The sequence below is a fragment of the Schistocerca piceifrons genome, chromosome 2 (genome assembly GCF_021461385.2).
Source record: "Schistocerca piceifrons isolate TAMUIC-IGC-003096 chromosome 2, iqSchPice1.1, whole genome shotgun sequence".
Lineage (NCBI taxonomy): Eukaryota > Metazoa > Arthropoda > Insecta > Orthoptera > Acrididae > Schistocerca > Schistocerca piceifrons.
This window is the reverse complement of record NC_060139.1, coordinates 220,434,945-220,452,567: the sequence shown is the minus strand read 5'-3', so window position 1 is coordinate 220,452,567 and position 17,623 is coordinate 220,434,945. Positions and strand designations below refer to the sequence as shown.

Here is a 17,623-nt window from a genome sequence, read left to right as displayed (position 1 = left end):
TGCGGTGGGCTATAATAGTTAATCGCTGTCGCCGTCATTTAGTGCTGGCCAGGTAGCGCAGTAACGCTCCACGTGCACAGTAGGTCGGTCCATTTCGTTGCCCACGCACGCGGTCCTTGATGGCCCAGAGAGGGAATTTTTGCGTAGATGGCGTGAACATTTTTCTGATAGAACTGTCGCGCAGAGTTTTTGAAGCGCTCGCTAAGGAGAGGCACCCCAGACATTTCGTTAAATGTGTTAGTATGATATCCAGAAGGTACTATGAGTGCACTTCTAAGGCGCAGTTTTGTACAGCCTACTACGTCAGTACTCCGCAAGCCACCTGACGGTATGTGGCAGAAGGTAATTCTGGTACCACTAACTGATCACTCTCTTCTTTGTTCCATTCGCGAATGGCACGTGGGAAGAAAGTGTCGGTAAGCCTCTTTACTAGCTCCAATTTCTCGAATTTTCTCGTAGCGGTCATTTCGGGAGATGTGTGTGAGAGGAACTAATATGTTGTCCGACTCTTCTCGGAAAGGATTGTCCTGAAATTTCAATAGTAAACCTCTCCGTGATGCAAAAGCCACTCTTTTAGAGTCTGCCACTGGAGTTTGATGAGCCTGTCTTTAAAGCTTTCGCACGGTCTAAAAGATCTCGTGACGAAACGCGCTGCTCTTCTTTGGATCTTCTCTATTTCTTATACGAGTTGCACTGGTAAGGGTCTCAGACTGGTGAACAGTACTCAAGAATCCGTCGAACAAGCGCCTTTGTATACCACTTTTATAGTGGATGAATTACATTTCCTAAAGGTAATCCCTACGAATCTTAGTCTGGCATCTTCTTTTTCTACTACTTGTTTTATGTGCTCATTCCAGTTAAGGTCGCTCCGGATAGATATTCCTAGACATTTTATGGTAGTTACTGTTCCCAGCAATTTGTCATCAGTAGTGTTGTTGCACAATAGTGGATTTATTTTCTTATCTGTGCGCAGTATGTTATATTTATTTACATTCAGGGTCAGCTGCCAGTCCCTGTGCCTTTCATCAATCCTTTGTAGGTCCTTCTGCAATTCATTACTGTCTTCCGGCATTGCTACCTTCTTACAGAAATCCTCATCATTTGCTATCAGCCTTAAAGTACGCCCGACGCATTCTACTAGATCAATTATATTCATTGTAAACAGTAAAGGCCCTATCACAGTTCTTTGGGGTAATCCCGAAATAACATCTGTTAATTTTGTTTCTTTAAGAGCAACGTGTTGAGTACTGTTGCGAGGAATTCTTGAATCCAGTCACAAATCTGTCCCGATACTCGGTAAGCTCGTATTTTTTTTTTTTTTTTCACTAAGTGTCGGTGCGAGATAGTGTGAAGACGAGGAGCGCAAATGGAAAAAAATTCAAAAGCATCGTTCAAAATGCGTTACACAAATATGTTCCGAGCAAGCACCTTCAGTTTCCATTGTCCTGTATTGCATAATACAACAGCAGCATAACCCCTAGTTTTATGTACGGTTTTAACCTCCCCACTATATTTGTTTCTGTATGAAATTTAGCCCAACTTTATCCCCCACACTATAAAATTCTACGTATTATCAAAAACTATTTGCCCTCAAACTCGCATGCTGAACTTAGACTAAAGAGAACCTAATATGAAGTGAACTGCAACCGATCTGAATGCAACTACTCTTTATGTTAAATGTGCAACTGAAGAATAACAATTATCTGGCCCTAATCCAAATTTCTGCTTACCTCGCGTCTTGACGACATTGTTGCAACTTTCTCGAAAGCACAGCAGCAAACAGCAAGCAGGCAGCGGCTAAGCTAGATTTCGGTTTTTGAATACATACAGGGTGATCAAAAACTCAGTATAAATTTGAAAACTGAATAAATCACGGAATAATGTAGATAGAGAGGTACAAATTGATACACATGCTTGGAATGACATGGGGTTTTATTAGAACCAAAAAATACAAACGTTCAAAAAATGTCCGACAGATGGCGATTCATCTGATCAGAATAGCACTAATTAGCATAACAAAGTAAAATAAAGCAAAGATGACGTTCTTTACAGGAAATGCTCAATATGTCCACCATCATTCCTCAACAATAGTTTTAGTCGAGGACTAATGATGTGAACAGCACTGTAAAGAAAGTCCGGAGTTATGATGAGGCATTGGTGTCGGATGTTGTCTTTCAGCATCCCTAGAAATGTCGGTCGATCACGATACACTTGCGACTTCAGGTACCCCAAAGCCAATAATCGCACAGACTGAAGTCTGGGGACCTGGGAGGCCAAGCATGACGAAAGTGGCGGCTGAGCACACGATTATCACCACACAACGAGCGCAAGAGATCTGTCACGCGTCTAGCAATATGGTGTGTTTTTTGGTTCTAATAAAACCCCATGTCATTCCAAGCATGTGTGTCAATTTTTACCTCTATATCTACACTATTCCGTGGTTTATTAAGTTTTCAAATTTATACTGACTTTTTGATCACCCGGTATTCAAACTGTTGCATGTGGTAAGGCGTAATGATAAACAGTGGGGTGGTGAGAGTAACTATTCCTGTGATATGGTATTTCAAGACACCGGTTTTAGAATGAAGTATGTATTCAAAAAGTCAGAGTAAAACTTGGTGTGATCTTCACACTTAACATTGGACCGAAAAATACTATGCTTAACAAAAAGGTACAATGTTAACAGAGCATTTACATAAAAGTCAAACAGATTAATCAATTAATATGTCAGTGCATGACTTAGGGAAGTGGGGTGGTCTCTCTCTCAGCTCTGTGCAAGTTAACTAACTGACAATAGTCATTCCTATCTGCGCAGTACTGCAGTCTTACCTCAAACTTCTTCTCTTCAAAAATAATAACATTTTTCGAAATATACGTTCCTTTAACCTTTCAATAAACGCATCTTACTAATCCTTGCTGTCCTTTACCATTTTCTTTATCTAACAGATACAATTACAAGTTAACACAGCACTACTGAATACGCTCATCACCTACCACACTTCAGCAAAGAATGTACACTGAAAAACTTAAGAACAGGTTGACCTGCCTAATATCGTGTAGGGCCTCCGCGAGCACGCAGAAGTGTCGCAATACGACGTGGCATCGACTCGACTAATGTCTGAATAGTGCTGCAGGGAACTGACACCATGAATCCTGCAGGGCTGTCCATAAATCCGTAAGAGTACGAGTGAGTGGAGATCTCTTCTAAACAGCTCGTTGCAAGGCATTCCAGATATGCTCAATAATGTTCATGTCTGGGGAGTTTGGGGGCCAGCGGAAGTGGTTAAACTCAGAAGAGTGTTCCTGGAGCCACTCTGTAACAATTCTGGATGTAGCGGGTGGGCATTGTTCTGCTGGAATCGCCCAAGTCCGTCGGAATGCACACTGGACATGAATGAATACAGGTGATCAGACAGGATGCTTACGTATTACATACCTGTCAGAGTCGCATCTAGACGTACCATGGGTCCCATATCACTACAACTGCACACGTCCCACACCATTACAGAGCCTCCGCCAGCTTGAACATTGCCCTGCTGATATGCAGGATCCATGCATTCATGAGGTTGTCACCATACCCGTAAACGTCCATCCGCTCAACACAATTTGAAACGAGACTCGTCAGACCAGTCAACTTGTTTCCAGTTATCAACAGTCCAGTGTCGGTGTTGAGCGGCCCAGGCGACGCGTAAAGCTTAGTGTTGTGCAAACATCAAGGCTATACGAGTGGGCTTTCGGCTCCGAAAGCCCACTGGCTGACACTTGTTGATGGCGCAGCATTGAAATCTGCAGCAAGTTACGGGAGGGTTGCTCTTCTGTCACGTTGAATGGTTCTCTTCCGTCATCGTTGGTCCCGTTCTTGCAGGATCCTTTTCCGGTCGCAGTGATGTCGGAGATCTAATGTTTTACCGGATTGCTGATGTTCACGGTACGCTCGTGAAATGCTCTTACGGGGAAATCCCCACTTCATCGCTACCTCGTAGATGCTGTGTCCCATACAAAACATCACGTTGAAAGTCACTTAAATCTTGATAACCTGCTACTGCAGCAGCAGCAACCGATCTAACAACTGCACCAGATACTTTTCCTATATAGGCGTTGCCGACCGCAGCGCCGTATTCTGCCTGTTTACGTATCTCTGTATTTGAATACGCATACCTATACCAGTTTACCAGTTTCTTTGGCGCTTCAGTGTATCATATTGCGCAAAGACTGTGCCACAGTAGGACCAAATGTTGTTTAAAGTAACTTTCTCTCTCTCTCTCTCTCTCTCTCTCTCTCTGATGTGCACATCGATGACATACAAAAACCAAAATGAATGGCCGGTGAGCCATCTGCGACAAGGAAGAGGAGGCATGGGACTTAAGAGTGGGTAAAGTTCCCTTAGTCCTCTGACTTGGAGAACGTCTTGGCGTGTCAGTTTTCCTGTCGAACGTGACGAAAAAATCCTCGGCTGTAGGGTCGTTGGGCACCACATTAGTGACTCTGCAGGCATGTAAGCGTGATCTGCAGAGTATCCATGTAGATGTAGCTGCAGAGGTCGATATGTGAAACTGCCTGCTGTAATCATGCCTAATCACCCTCTAAAATGTTTATCCCCGCATTTCCCTCCGGTTCCACAGTGAATATTCCTTGATGCCTCGGGATGCCTCTCGATGTCACACTGTACAGTAATGGGAAACGGCACATAGCTTTATTGTGGGTGTTGCAGACCCTGACTACTGCTCGCTGGTGCGTGACATCCCGCCGTACGACAGCGGGCGGCGGCTGCTGGACCTGATGGACATGGCGGTGTTCGACTTCCTGACGGGCAACATGGACCGCCACCACTACGAGACGTTCCGCATGTTCGGCAACGACACGTTCCCGCTGCACCTGGACCACGGGCGCGGCTTCGGCCGGCCCTTCCATGACGAGATGTCCATCCTGGCGCCCGTCATACAGTGCTGCCTTCTGCGGCAGTCGACGCTCACCACGCTGCTCAGGTACGGCACGAGCACCAGGGAAGGCAGGGAGATTACGGTGTGACCACAGCCTAACACACGTACACTTGACACAGTCCTGCTCATTTCTAGGGTCCCGCACCTCAGCCGGTAAAAGAGGAACACTTAAGCCCCTTCGCTCATCGAATATTTTAAAATGCCTTAGAGGAAAAGGATGGGGAGCTCACAGGTCCCGCCTCCTGCAGTTTCATAGGACATTTGTTCGATCACGTTTAGATTATGGCAGTGTGGTCTATGGATCAGTCTGTATTTCCTACCTCAAGATGTTAGACGCTGTCTACCGTGAGGGCATTCGGAAATCGACTGGAGCCTTTCGGACCAGCCCAGTTCCGAGTCTGTGGGTAGAGGCTGGTGAACCACCACTCTGGATTCGGCGACGTATCCTTTTGGCTCACCTCACTCATTGGCATTTAGATGTGGGTACCCAAAGAAACCGGAATTATTTTTTAAAAGCTATATGTTTTCAAATTGTTTACAAAACAACCTTATCCCCTTCAAAATACCCTCCATTACAATTCAATACATTTGTCCCACCCGTGCTTTCACTGTTCGAAATATTTTTTTTAGTCATCTTTAGAGATGGCTGACAGCTCCTCCCTCGTTTTCTTTCTTGACTACTTCAGTGTTGTCAGATCGGTGTCCTTTCATGCCCTTTGTCATACGTGGAAATAAGAAAAAGCCGCACGGAGCCAGGCTGGGCGAGTAAGGTGCGTGGGGCAGCGGAACCGTGCCATTTTTAACCAAAAACTGTCTAACAGAAATGGTGTTGTGTGCAGGTGCGTTGTTGTGGTGGAAGAACCAGTCTCTTCTCTGCCGCAAATCGGGTCTTTTTTGACGAACACTGTTACTCAGTCTTCTTAAAATCTCCAAATAAAAGATTGGTTGATTGCTTGGCCTGGGGAAACAAACACTGAATGAACTACGCCCTTGGCATCAAAAAAGCAAATCAGCAGTGTTTTGATGTTTGATTTGACTTGATGACATTTTTTGGACGGGGTGATGATGGCGTCTTCCACTGGTTTGACTATCGCTTTGTTTCTGGGTCTTAACCGTAGCACCATGACTGATCACCAGTAATGACCTTTGACAGAAAATCTGGATCAATTTCAAGCTTTTGTTTGAAAGCACATGTTTCAACTCGATGTTCCTTTCGACCGTCAGTCAGTACCGAGGAACAATCTTGGCAGCAACCCTTTTCATTCCAAAATCATCCGTTAAAATTCGCTGAACTGAGCTCCAAGATAACCCAGTAATCTCTGACAGTTGATCAATTACATGTCGACGGTCTGTGAGCACAAATTCTTGAATTTTTTCAATATTTTCATCGATTCGGGCAGTTGATGGACGTTCAGAACGAGGTTTGTCATCAATCGACATGTCGCCATTTTTAAATTGTGCAAATCACTCGTACACCTGAGCTTTTCCGATAGCGTCATCTCTGTGAGCTGTTTTCAACAGCATTTTTACCGAGTAGCAAACAAAATTTCTCAGCTCTTCATTGTTAACTTAAACTTTCCGTCTTTAAAAACGAAACAGGAAATAAAGAACGCTATCAGAAACAATCACTGCAGACGAACAGAACAAGCCAGGTCGACAACATTGACGGCACTGAACTGGCAATGAGCCCTAGCGACAGAAATGGGTACTACACAAGTTCCGTCCACGACAGTGTTGTTCCGGTACTTTTGGGTTCACCTCGTAGTGCAGTGGTCCAACCCAGCTTTGAACGCTGTTCAGGAATCGGCCCCATGCGATCAAGCCATTCGGAATACGTGGCTATTGACTGTTTCAAGGATCTGGATGTATCAGACCACCAAATGCACAGCAACAGATTTAACGCGTTGCCGCGTTGGTGTCTTCAGAGGCCCAAAGTGATTTTAACCTTAACGCATGCGAGAAAACTTGTACTCCAAATTATGTTTTTACAAGTTTGTTTTCTTCAATTTTACGTACGTACCACAATTTTATCGTTGTTTATACGAATGGATCCCAGCAAGAGAATGTCCTCGGTTGTTCCACTGTTTTCCCTGACAGGGTTTTCAAAGTGCATCTTCAGGAACAGTATTTACAAATTACGATGCGGAGTTATATAACGTTATGATAGGACTAGAGAGCATTCACAAACATCACCGTATAAGGTTTCTTGTCTGTTCCGACTCCCCTAGTGCAATGCAGGCACTTCATCAAATGCATCCAGTAGACCAGCTGATTCAGCTCATCCATGACTCCTTACAGAGGCACCAACACCTTGGCAGGGGGCTGAACTTTTGCTGGGTTCCTGTCACATCAGGAACAGGGAAACGACATGACCGACAAAGATGCCAAGGAAGCAAGTCGGGATGGTGTTCTCCGTCAATGTCCCATCCCGTTGCACGCCGTCGTCTCATTTTCTGACAAACGCACCATGCGTCAGTGGGAGATTAAGTGGTTGAAGTTGACAGAAAACAAACTGCGGTCGCTCAAATATACCGCACAGGAATGGCAGACTTCATGTCAGCCTCACCGGTGGAAGGAGGTTCTGCGTACCAGGCTGCGCATCGGACACAGCCCTTTAGCACGCGGCTCCCTCCTTCGGCGGGAGGATCCACCACTCTGTGAGGCTCGTGGTGTGCCGCTTTCAGTTCAGCATATTTTGGCAACGTATGTCTTATACACTGATATCAAGCAGCCCTCAGTCTCGGTGGAGATCTGCCCACCATCCTCGCGGCTACCGATTCCGGTCTTACAAGTGTGGTGGCGTTTTGTGAATTGTCAGGGCTCATCCTGCAAATTAATGGAGAAGAGAGACAGACTTTAATGCAATATAAACTGCTACGCATGTGGGGACAGCCTTCGTCCCCAACCATGAGACTGGCATGCTGACTTTTCATCAGGACGCTGATGACCATGATGTTGAAGGCCCTTCACCAAAAATCATCATCATCGTTAAGCCCCTTTTACTCGGTCGACTTCCTTGTCTCAGTTGATTCCTCGAGACAAGTGAGTGTACAGCAGCGCCCCTGGCGTTTTACCCCCGTACTGAGACTCGTCTCTCTCCTTCGTCGGTACCAAAACTGTGTGTGTTGTGGGAGCTGAGAGCTGTCTGATATGCAGTTTGGCATCTGCCTGGTGAAAATAAGGTTTTGAGGGAGTATCATTTTTACGAAAAAATCGATATATATATATATATAGCAATAAATTGTAGGAATAAACGACGACAATAGAGTTTATTAATGACCAAAGCAGAAATCATGAAGCTCCTGTCAAAGGTCGTGTGGTAAATTCTTTACGCTCCTGAGAACTAAAAGAACAGAAAGTGTGTCATCCAAATATTTCGAAATACGAGGGTTATTCGGAAAGTGAGGTACGATCGGTCGCGAAATGGAAACCACAGAGAAAATCCGATGAAGTTTTGCACAGGTGTTTGGGAAGTGTCTCTAGTATGCCCGTCGATCGCGTTAGGTAGTTCTTTTTAGTTCTCAGCACACAGGGAGCACATAAAGATATCTAGAACAATAGTTTCACCTGCCAAGTACGAGGGCCTGGTGAGAAATTTCTCCTGAAGCTATGCAGCCAACATTACATAACTGTCGTGCGGTTTCTTCTTCAAGACAATTCTCAGCCGCATTCTGCAGGGGCAATGAAGATGCTCCTGCATCGTTTTGAATTGGAAATGTTTGATTAACCGACAATACAGCCCGTAATTGTCTCCCTCTGAGTTTCATCTCTGCTCACATGAACCGCTGGCTATGAAGACAACATTTTGGCACAGACAACGAGCTGTAGGCCAGCGCAAAGAACTGGCGGAAAGCACTTGCGGCTGCCTTCTATAACGAGGGTATTGGAAAGTTGATCCAATGCTACGACAAACGTCTAAGTCGGATCGGCGACTACGGAGATAAGAAGCTGGAAGTTGTAGCTAACTGTTGCAAATAAAACAGTTTTGATTTTCACTGTGGTTTACATTTCGCGACCTATCGTTCCTTATTTTCCGAATAGCCCTCGTATAAACGTTCATTAGCTCGAGTAAATATATACTTGCAAACACATCAAACAATATCAAGAACGCAGCCTTTTCGCTTTATCCTCTGTATCGTGTTTTCCTCCTAAGTGTCAAGTAACATACAAAATTATTTTTCTGTTAAACAATTGTGCCTTTTTCACTGTTGAAATAATTTTGTTTTAAACATGTTTATCTATTTATTTTCTTATTTATGCATAGTGTAGGCTATTTCTCTGTAGAACATAAATACCTGTTTGCTTTCAGATATTTCGTCCCTCTTCTAGGAGAATACTAGATAGGAAAAAATACCAGTATCTTGTGAATCTTTTAAGTGTTTCACGAAAACAAAGCAAACACCACAATTAAGTTTAAGAAGACACAATAATACAGAATCCATTTCTATAACAGCATTCAGCTCGGCCAGAATAGGTCAGCTGCCGATGATAGCAGATGCCATCATAGTCGCCTGTTACAGCGCATGCGCAGTGTGCAGCATGCTCGGGAATTTAGAATTCCGCACTTGATACAATCTGCAGATCAGTGACGTCGTAGACACACTCGCGACGTGGCTGACTGCTAATTCACACACAGGCACGAGACGCACACACTTCCAGCAGTCGATTTTGATCAGAGAATCGCGTTTGTGAATGTATAGCAATAGTTTATCGTCCATCTGTTTGTCTGTTAGCTCGTCAGTCTGTTAAGACGCATTTTTCTTAGGAACAGTTAGATTATCGGATTGAAATTTATCTTTTTTTTTTCTTCGGTTGGATTATCAAATGGAATTTATGACAAACAGTGGTCTACGGTCCCTTGGCGGTGTAAAAAATTTTAAGCTCCTAAGACAATGCAGTCAAAAGATTCGGCCCTCTGTCAAGACCCTTTTTTCTCAGGAACAGGTAGACGTAACAAGCTGAAATTTAGTCAAATACTAAGATCTACGGTCTCTAGGCGGTATAAAAAATTTAAGCGTCTAAGTCAATGCAGTCAATAGCTACGGCATTTATGTTGCATATTTTATACTCGTAAACTCACTGATCTCAGCATATAGATGAACTATCCATATACATAACTAAGTTTGTACGGAACCCTCAGAACGCGAGTCCTGCCTGCACTTGTGTGGTTTTCGTTATACGGTTCGACAGCAGCACGCCAAAAAGTGGACAGTAAGCTGCACTGTTGAATACTACACCAAACGATAGCGAATATTACCGTCTACGTTGATGTATGCCAGTGGTCTTGCTGCGTTGGATACGATTAGCAGTGTCGGAGGTGGCCGGTACTCCAGACCCGCCACAAGTTGTTGGCAACCCTCCGTTTCCCTTTACGGTAAAGGGAAGGAGTTCAAAATGGTTCAAAAAGGCTCTGAGCACTATGGGACTTAACTTCTGAGGTCATCGGTCCCATAGAACTTAGAACTACTTAAACCTAACTAACATAAGGACATCACACACATCCAGGCCCGAGGCAGGATTCGAACCTGCGACCATAGCGGTCGCGCGGTTCCAGACTGTAGCGCCTAGAACCGCCCGGCCACCGCGGCCGGCGGTTAAGGAGTTGTGGTAGCGTAAAGTCCCTCGTCACCAGTATACAATGAGGTGACAAAAGTCATACGGTAGAGGTATGCACATATACAGCTGGTGGTAGTATCGCGTATCCAAGGTATAAATGGCATTGCATTGCTTAAGCTATCATTTGTACACAGGTGATTCATGTGAAAAGGATTCCGCCGTGATTATGGCCGCACGACGGGAATTAATAGATTTTGGACGCGGAATGGTAGATGGAGCTAAGCACAGGGGACGTTCCATTCTTGAAGTTAGGGAATTTAATACTCCGGGAGCCACAGTGTTAAGACTACGCCGAGAATACTAAATTTCGGGCACTACCTCTCCAGCAGCGGCGTTTGCGTAGAGCTGTCGCTCCTAATAGACAAGCAACAGTGCGTAAAACAACCGCAAAAATCAATCTGGTACGTACGACGAAAGCATCCGTAAGGACAGTGCGACGAAATTTGGCGTTAATGGGTTATGGCATCAGAGGAATAACGCTAGTGGCCTTGCTAACAGCAGGGCATCGCCTACAGCGCCTCCCCCGGGCTCGTGACCGTATAGGTTAGACTCTAGACGACTGGAAAACCGTGGCCTGGTGAGATGCGTCCCGATTTCAGTCGGTAAGAGCTGACGGTAGTGTACGAGTGTGGCGCAGACCGCACGAAGCAATGGACCCAAGTTGTCCACAAGTCACTGTGCAAGCGGGTGGCGGCTCCATAATGGTGTGGACTGTGTTTACGTGGTACGGGCAGGGTCCTCTGGTCCAACTTAACCGATCATAGACTGGAAATCGTTACGTTCTGCTACTTGTAGGCCATGTGCAGCCATTCATGGGCTTAATGTCCCCAAACAACGATGAATGTCTTTTGCATGATAATGGGCCATGTGATAATGCGCCACAGTTGTTGGCGATTGGTTTGAACAACATTCTGGACAGTTCGAGAGAATGGTTTGGCCACCCAGATCGCCCGACGTGAATGCCATCGAACATTTATGGGACATAATCCAGAGATGAGCTTGTGCACAAAATCCTGCACCGGCAACACTTTTGCAATTATGGTCGGCTACTGAGGAAGCATGGCGCAATATTTCTGCAGAGGATTTCCAACGACTTGGTGAGCCCATGCCATGTCAAGGCCATGTCAAATTTCTGCACTGCGCCGGACGAAAGGAGGTCCTACACGATAGGAGGTGTCCCATGGCATTTTGTCACCTCCGTATATGCGTCGGTATGCTGGATTAAATTCTAAATATCTCCGCAGGGTTTTACGAAGTGATGACATGTTATACTGCTGATGATGATCCGTCCGTCGGATGGGGACTTGAAGCTCGGAAGTTCGCTTGGGGCTCTTCGAGAGGAACAGCTTGTGTGATGGCATTGGTTTCACCCACACCCTTGTCTATCGTCCATAACAACACAAACTCAACGCTACACTTTACATGCACTCATTGCTGTCAAGCCACATCACAAATACAAATTAGCCACTTCATAACGGGACGGAGGATACCAATGGCAAACCACCTCCGTTGGGGCCTGGCTAGAAGGACAATGCAGGATCCCTGCATCTGCTCTCCTGAGCTCACTCCCTGACTATGGGACTACTTTAACTTTGATGTTGAAGTTTGACATGATTTGAAAAAAAAAAAAAACTATGTGGCGCAATAAACCACAGCACTGGCAAAAAGAAGAAAACACAACAAATTTCATTCTTTTGATTCTCTTTAAGAATCTGTGAGGTATGGAACATTAGATTCCAGGAGTAGCTACGATTCTGTTGTAAGCTACAAACATTTAATGAAGATTAATGTTTTCTTAGGAGCAGAAAATGTCTAGTAAGTATTAGGAGACATAACTGTTTGTTGAGAAACTTTCCGTACAAGCAAAAGAACGTGCAGTTTTGTTCGCTACACGTCGAACCAAACTTGTTCATGAACGGAATCACAAGTCGCTGAAGAGAGAACTGACGATAAAACTTCAATAGCAATAAAACTAAAGACAAAGTGGAAATGAGTTCTCCCCAATTATTGCTACACCAGAGTCAAAAATACTAGACTCACAAACATCACAATCTGCAACAAAGATCTCTTCCGGAAATGAAGTAATTAAATAAAAGTATTCATGTCTTACATAATCGAGTGAAGTGTAAGAGTGTGTCAGTCTGGAACCGCGCGATTGCCTCGGACATGGATGTGTGTGATGTCGTTAGGTTAGTTAGGTTTAAGTAGTTCTAAGTTCTAGGGGACTGATGACCTCAGATGTTAAGTCCCATAGTGCTCAGAGCCATTTTTTTGTAAGAGTGTGTAAATAATCAGACTCTGTACGAAGTTATTACATGATAAGGAAAGTGTGTATCATAAGAGCAGTAGACCGACACAGAAATACCATAGAAAGCAAAAGAAGAAAGGTAAGCACATTTAAAAAAAAAAAAAAAAGCATGCTGTATTAAGTTCTTTAAGAGACGTGCTTCAGGATACCACTGAAGGGAAAACATGGGGCACCGCAGAAAGGCGAAAAGAAGTTCGAATATTTGTTGTTAAGTGCTGTTTTGGTTGGAACGCAAAGTAAACCTTCAGGCGGATAATACTTGTTTCTGTCTATATGATAAACACAATTGAAATAATAAATGAAGGAGAACGGTTGCAAAAAACAATACTGTTTCGTTTACGAATTCAGAATCTTACTATCATTCATGTGTCTTGATATTTTTCTGACGCTACAGACGCAATCCTCTGCAAAAATACTGACTCATGCTGCCTCCGTAGCCGTCCATGATTGCGAAAGGGTTGCCGGTGCTGGATTTTGTGCACGAACTGACATCTCGATTACGTTCAATAACTGTTCGATGGGATTCATGCCGGGCGATCTGGATGGCCAAATCATTCGCTCTAATTGTCCAGAATGTTCTTCAAACCAATCGCGAACAATTGTGGTCCGATGACATGGCGTATTGCCATCCATAAAAATTCCATCGTCGTTTGGGAACATTAACTCCATGAATGGTCTCCAAGGAGCCGAGCGTAACCATTTCCAGTCAATCACCGGTTTAATTTGACCAGAGGACACAGCCCATTGCTTGTAAACACAGCCCAAACAATTATGGAACCACCACCCGCTTGGACAGTGACTTGCTGTCAACTTGGATGCATGGCTTCGTGGGGTCCGAGCCCCACTCGAACCGTACTATTAGCTCTTACCTACTGAAATCAAAACTCATCTGACCAGGCCACGGTTTTCCAGTCGCCTGGGGTCCAACCGATATAGTCACGATTCCAGGAGATGCGCTGCAGGCAGGCGATGTCGTGCTGTTCGCAAAGGCACTCGCATCGGTCGTCTGCTGCCACAGCCTATTAACGCCAGATTTCGACTCTCTGTCCTAATGGATACGTTCATCGTACGTCCCACATTAATTTTGTGGTTATTCCACGCAGTGTTGCTAGTCTCTTACCCAGGCATCCGCCCGGAGTGGCCGAGCGGTCCTAGGCGCTACAGTCTGGAACTGCGCGACCGCTACGGTCGCAGGTTCGAATCCTGCCTCGGGCATGGATGTGTGTGATGTCCTTAGGTTAGTTAGGTTTAAGTAGTTCTGAGTTCTAGGGGACTGATGACCTCAGAAGTTAAGTCCCATAGTGCTCAGAGCCATTTAAACCATTTTAACCAGGCAACTCTACACAATCGCCTCTGCTCTCGATCGTTAAGCGAAGGCCGACGGCCACTGCCTGAAATTTGGTATTCTCCTCACACTCTTGACACTGTGGCTCTAGGAATACTGAATTCCCTAACGATTTCCGAAATGGTACGTCCATGCATCTAGCAACAACTAGCATTCAGCGTTCAAAGTCTGTTAATTTCCGTCGTGCGGTTCATAATCACGTCAGAGACATCTACATCTGCATCTACATGGACACTCTGCAAATCACATTTAAGTGCCTGGCAGAGGGTTCATCGAAACACCTTCACAGTTCTCTATCACTCCAATCTCGTATAGCGCGCGGAAAGAACGAATACCTATATCTTTCCGTACGAGCACTGATTTCCCTTATTTTACCGTGGTGATCGTTCCACCCTATGTAGGTCGATGTCAACAGAATATTTTCGCATTCGGAGGAGAAAGTTGGTGATTGAAATTTCGTGAGAAGATTCCGTCGCAACGAAAAACACCTTTCTTTTAATGATGTCGAGCCCGAATCCTGTATCATTTCAGTGACACTCTCCCCATATTTCGCGATAATACAAAACGTGCTGCCCTTCTTTGAACTTTTTCGATGTACTCCGTCAGTCCTATCTGGTAAGAATCCCACACTGCGCAGCAGTATTCTAAAAGAGGACGGACACGCCTAGTGTAGGCAGTGTCCTTAGTAGATCTGTTACATTTTCTAAGTGTCCTTCCAATAAAACGCAGTCTTTGGTTAGCCTTCCTCACAAAATTTTCTATGTGTTCTTTCCAATTTAAGTTGTTCGTAATTGCAATTCCTAGGTATTTAATTTATGGCCATTAGATTAGACTGATTCGTCGTGTAACCGAAGTTTAACGAATTCCTTTTAGCACTCATGTGGATGACCTCAAACTTTTCTTTATTTAGGGTCAACTGCCAATTTTCGCACCTTTTCAGATGGCCACCTGAGTACAAATGCCAACTCGGCAAATGCACCGCTCTTTTATACCTTATGTACGCGATACTACCGCCACCTGTATATGTGCATATCGCTATCCCATCATTTTTGCCACCTCTCAACGTGGAAAATTGAATTGTCTTTTAATTTAAAAAAAAATATGGCTTCGGCCGCATGCATAAAAAAACTTGTTGAAGTTCAATAAATTTCATTTCTTGCTTTTTTTTTACTTTCTGCGAGTATTAGTCGACATACGGAGATCAACTTCCACTATTGCTAAACATAACAGTTCATTTTACATAGCAGAATTTCACGAGAAAGTGTCTTTCGAAGAAAACGTTGAAATTGGTTGATTAATCACTCGAATGTGGCATGGTATATGCGAGAGATGATTGCAAACGATATCGCCACCAGGGATATATCGGTTGTGTATCGTGTCCTTAACGGGGACAGTCAACCTGTAAGTTCCCTAGTACACGTAACTGGCTCGTTAGCGTGACATAACCCTCACATCAATGAGGTTGTGACGATAATGTGACTCAGCTATACGTGTGTGTGACGGGAGGGGGAGGCTGATGGAGGGAGGGAAACAGAAGGGTGTGGGGCTGCTTTTGCCCGAATTCGGCAAAAATTTCTGCCACAGAGGACATAAAACGGACGAAACTCGGTAACGCGATACCTCTGGTAGTTTCGACGGCGTTGCGGCGCCTGGCGCGATGCAACCCGCTTTACGGTGGGACCAGTCCCTCCGCCCGCGGCTGCATTACGCATTGATGTCCTTCATTAGCGGTTTGCGTCGGCGGCCGCTTCCCCGACGTCACGGGACGCCACGCACTTGCGCCGGCAATAATGGACGGCCGGCCAGCGCTGCGACGCCGGCGTCGCTGCTTTCAGCGCCGGCCCATCAATCATTCACTGCCTCCCGCGCCCCTCCACAACACCACGGCAAGAGACCGCAAGTAGCCGCAGCTCTGCAGTCATCTCGCCTAATAATTTATCCCGCGCTCTTGGCGGCGCCCTTTCAACTGTCATCTTGCACCTACAGGCGCAAGAGACTCGCGCACACGGACCGCGAAACAAAACTGGACGAGTGGAGTGCTCTTCGAATACACCTCCTTCCTCCTTTCACACTATTTGTCAGTGAAAATAACTAGGAGAATGCATTACTCCTCTTCCCTCTCCCAGCTTCTAGCGGTTACCTCGGTCGTTCTTCTCACCCGCCCCCTCCCACCCTTTCTCACTCACCCACCACTCTTGCCTTTTCTTTCCCCTCTCTCTTTTTTCCCGCGCCTCGGCGTCGGCAGGGGAAATCTTTGCCCCCCAGCTGTCGGAATGACGAACAGTGTTTCTTCTTCCGGATAATTAATGTTCTTTCTCGCGGGCCGAGATGAATGCGGTTCGCGCCGAGAGCTCTCGCCGACCGTCGTTCACTTTCGTTCGCAATTAAAAGCGGCGAACGCTCTTCAGAGAGGAGAAAGGAAAGAAACTCTAGTCGCGGGCGCTACAGGTCACTTTTGTTCTTCGACAAATTTTCTCTCTTGAGACGAGGAGATTAGCGGAGTTGGCCAAGTGCGTGCGCTCCCCCGGCACTTGCGAAAGTTGTAGCGCGACCCCTTTACCGAGGTATTACCAGAACGAAACCTGGCAATCGCTTCCGGAGCACCGAATCCCTCCTTCGAAGAAATATTAAGCGGAATTATACGAAATATTTGACCAGATGAACAACCGCAACTGAGGAATATATTTAAAGAATAAAAATCCGCTTCAGTTGCCAATAATTTTCTTAATTTATTCCACGACCAGTTTCGGAACCTAAGCTTCATCTTCAGCTACCACCAAACAATTATGGGAACATAAATGTGTGGCAGTAGGGCCAGTCAGTCATGGTAGATCACATTCACGGCAAACAAACGCGTGGAAGTGTAGGACCAGCACGCACATCGCCCGCCAGGATACCATGACACGGAAGTGATTACTCACCTGAAGATGAAGCTTTAAGCTTCTAAACCGGTCGAGGAATAAATGAAGCCAATTTTTATTTTACAAACAAGGAATTAGGCACAAGAAGGGCCAAGTTCGCTCTTTAATACTTCTCTCTCTCCGTTCTTTCTAATCTTATATCTACATGTATTCTACGCAAGATACTTTACAAAGTGTGGAGGAGGGTACCTTTCGTATCCCTTCCTTGTTCCACTTGCGGATAGATCGTGGGAAGAATGATTGTCTACAAAACTTCTTTTTTTCCTTTTGATCACCAGTCACCTGGTTTGATACAGTCCGATACAAATTCTTTTCCTCTAACCTCTCCATCTCAGAGTAGCACTTGCCTCTAGTATTTGTTGAATGCATTCCAATTTCAGTCCTCCTCTACAGTTTCTACTCTCTACAACTCCCTCTTCTAGTACCATGAAAGTTACTCCCTGATGTCTCAACACATGTCCTATCACTCGCTTCCTCCTTCTTATCTCTATTT

General features: G+C 45.2%; 1 protein-coding gene across 1 annotated transcript in view; it reads left to right on the top strand.

Moving 5' to 3' along the window:
• The window catches only part of LOC124775271 (extracellular serine/threonine protein CG31145), a gene marked incomplete at its 3' end in the record, with an annotated part of 176,336 nt that overhangs the window by 145,668 nt on the left and 13,045 nt on the right, over positions 1-17,623 (top strand). The window contains exon 6 of the mRNA XM_047250107.1: positions 4,712-4,985. Within this exon, the coding sequence (XP_047106063.1) occupies positions 4,712-4,985 (274 nt within the window). The remainder of the gene's footprint in view (positions 1-4,711; positions 4,986-17,623) is intronic.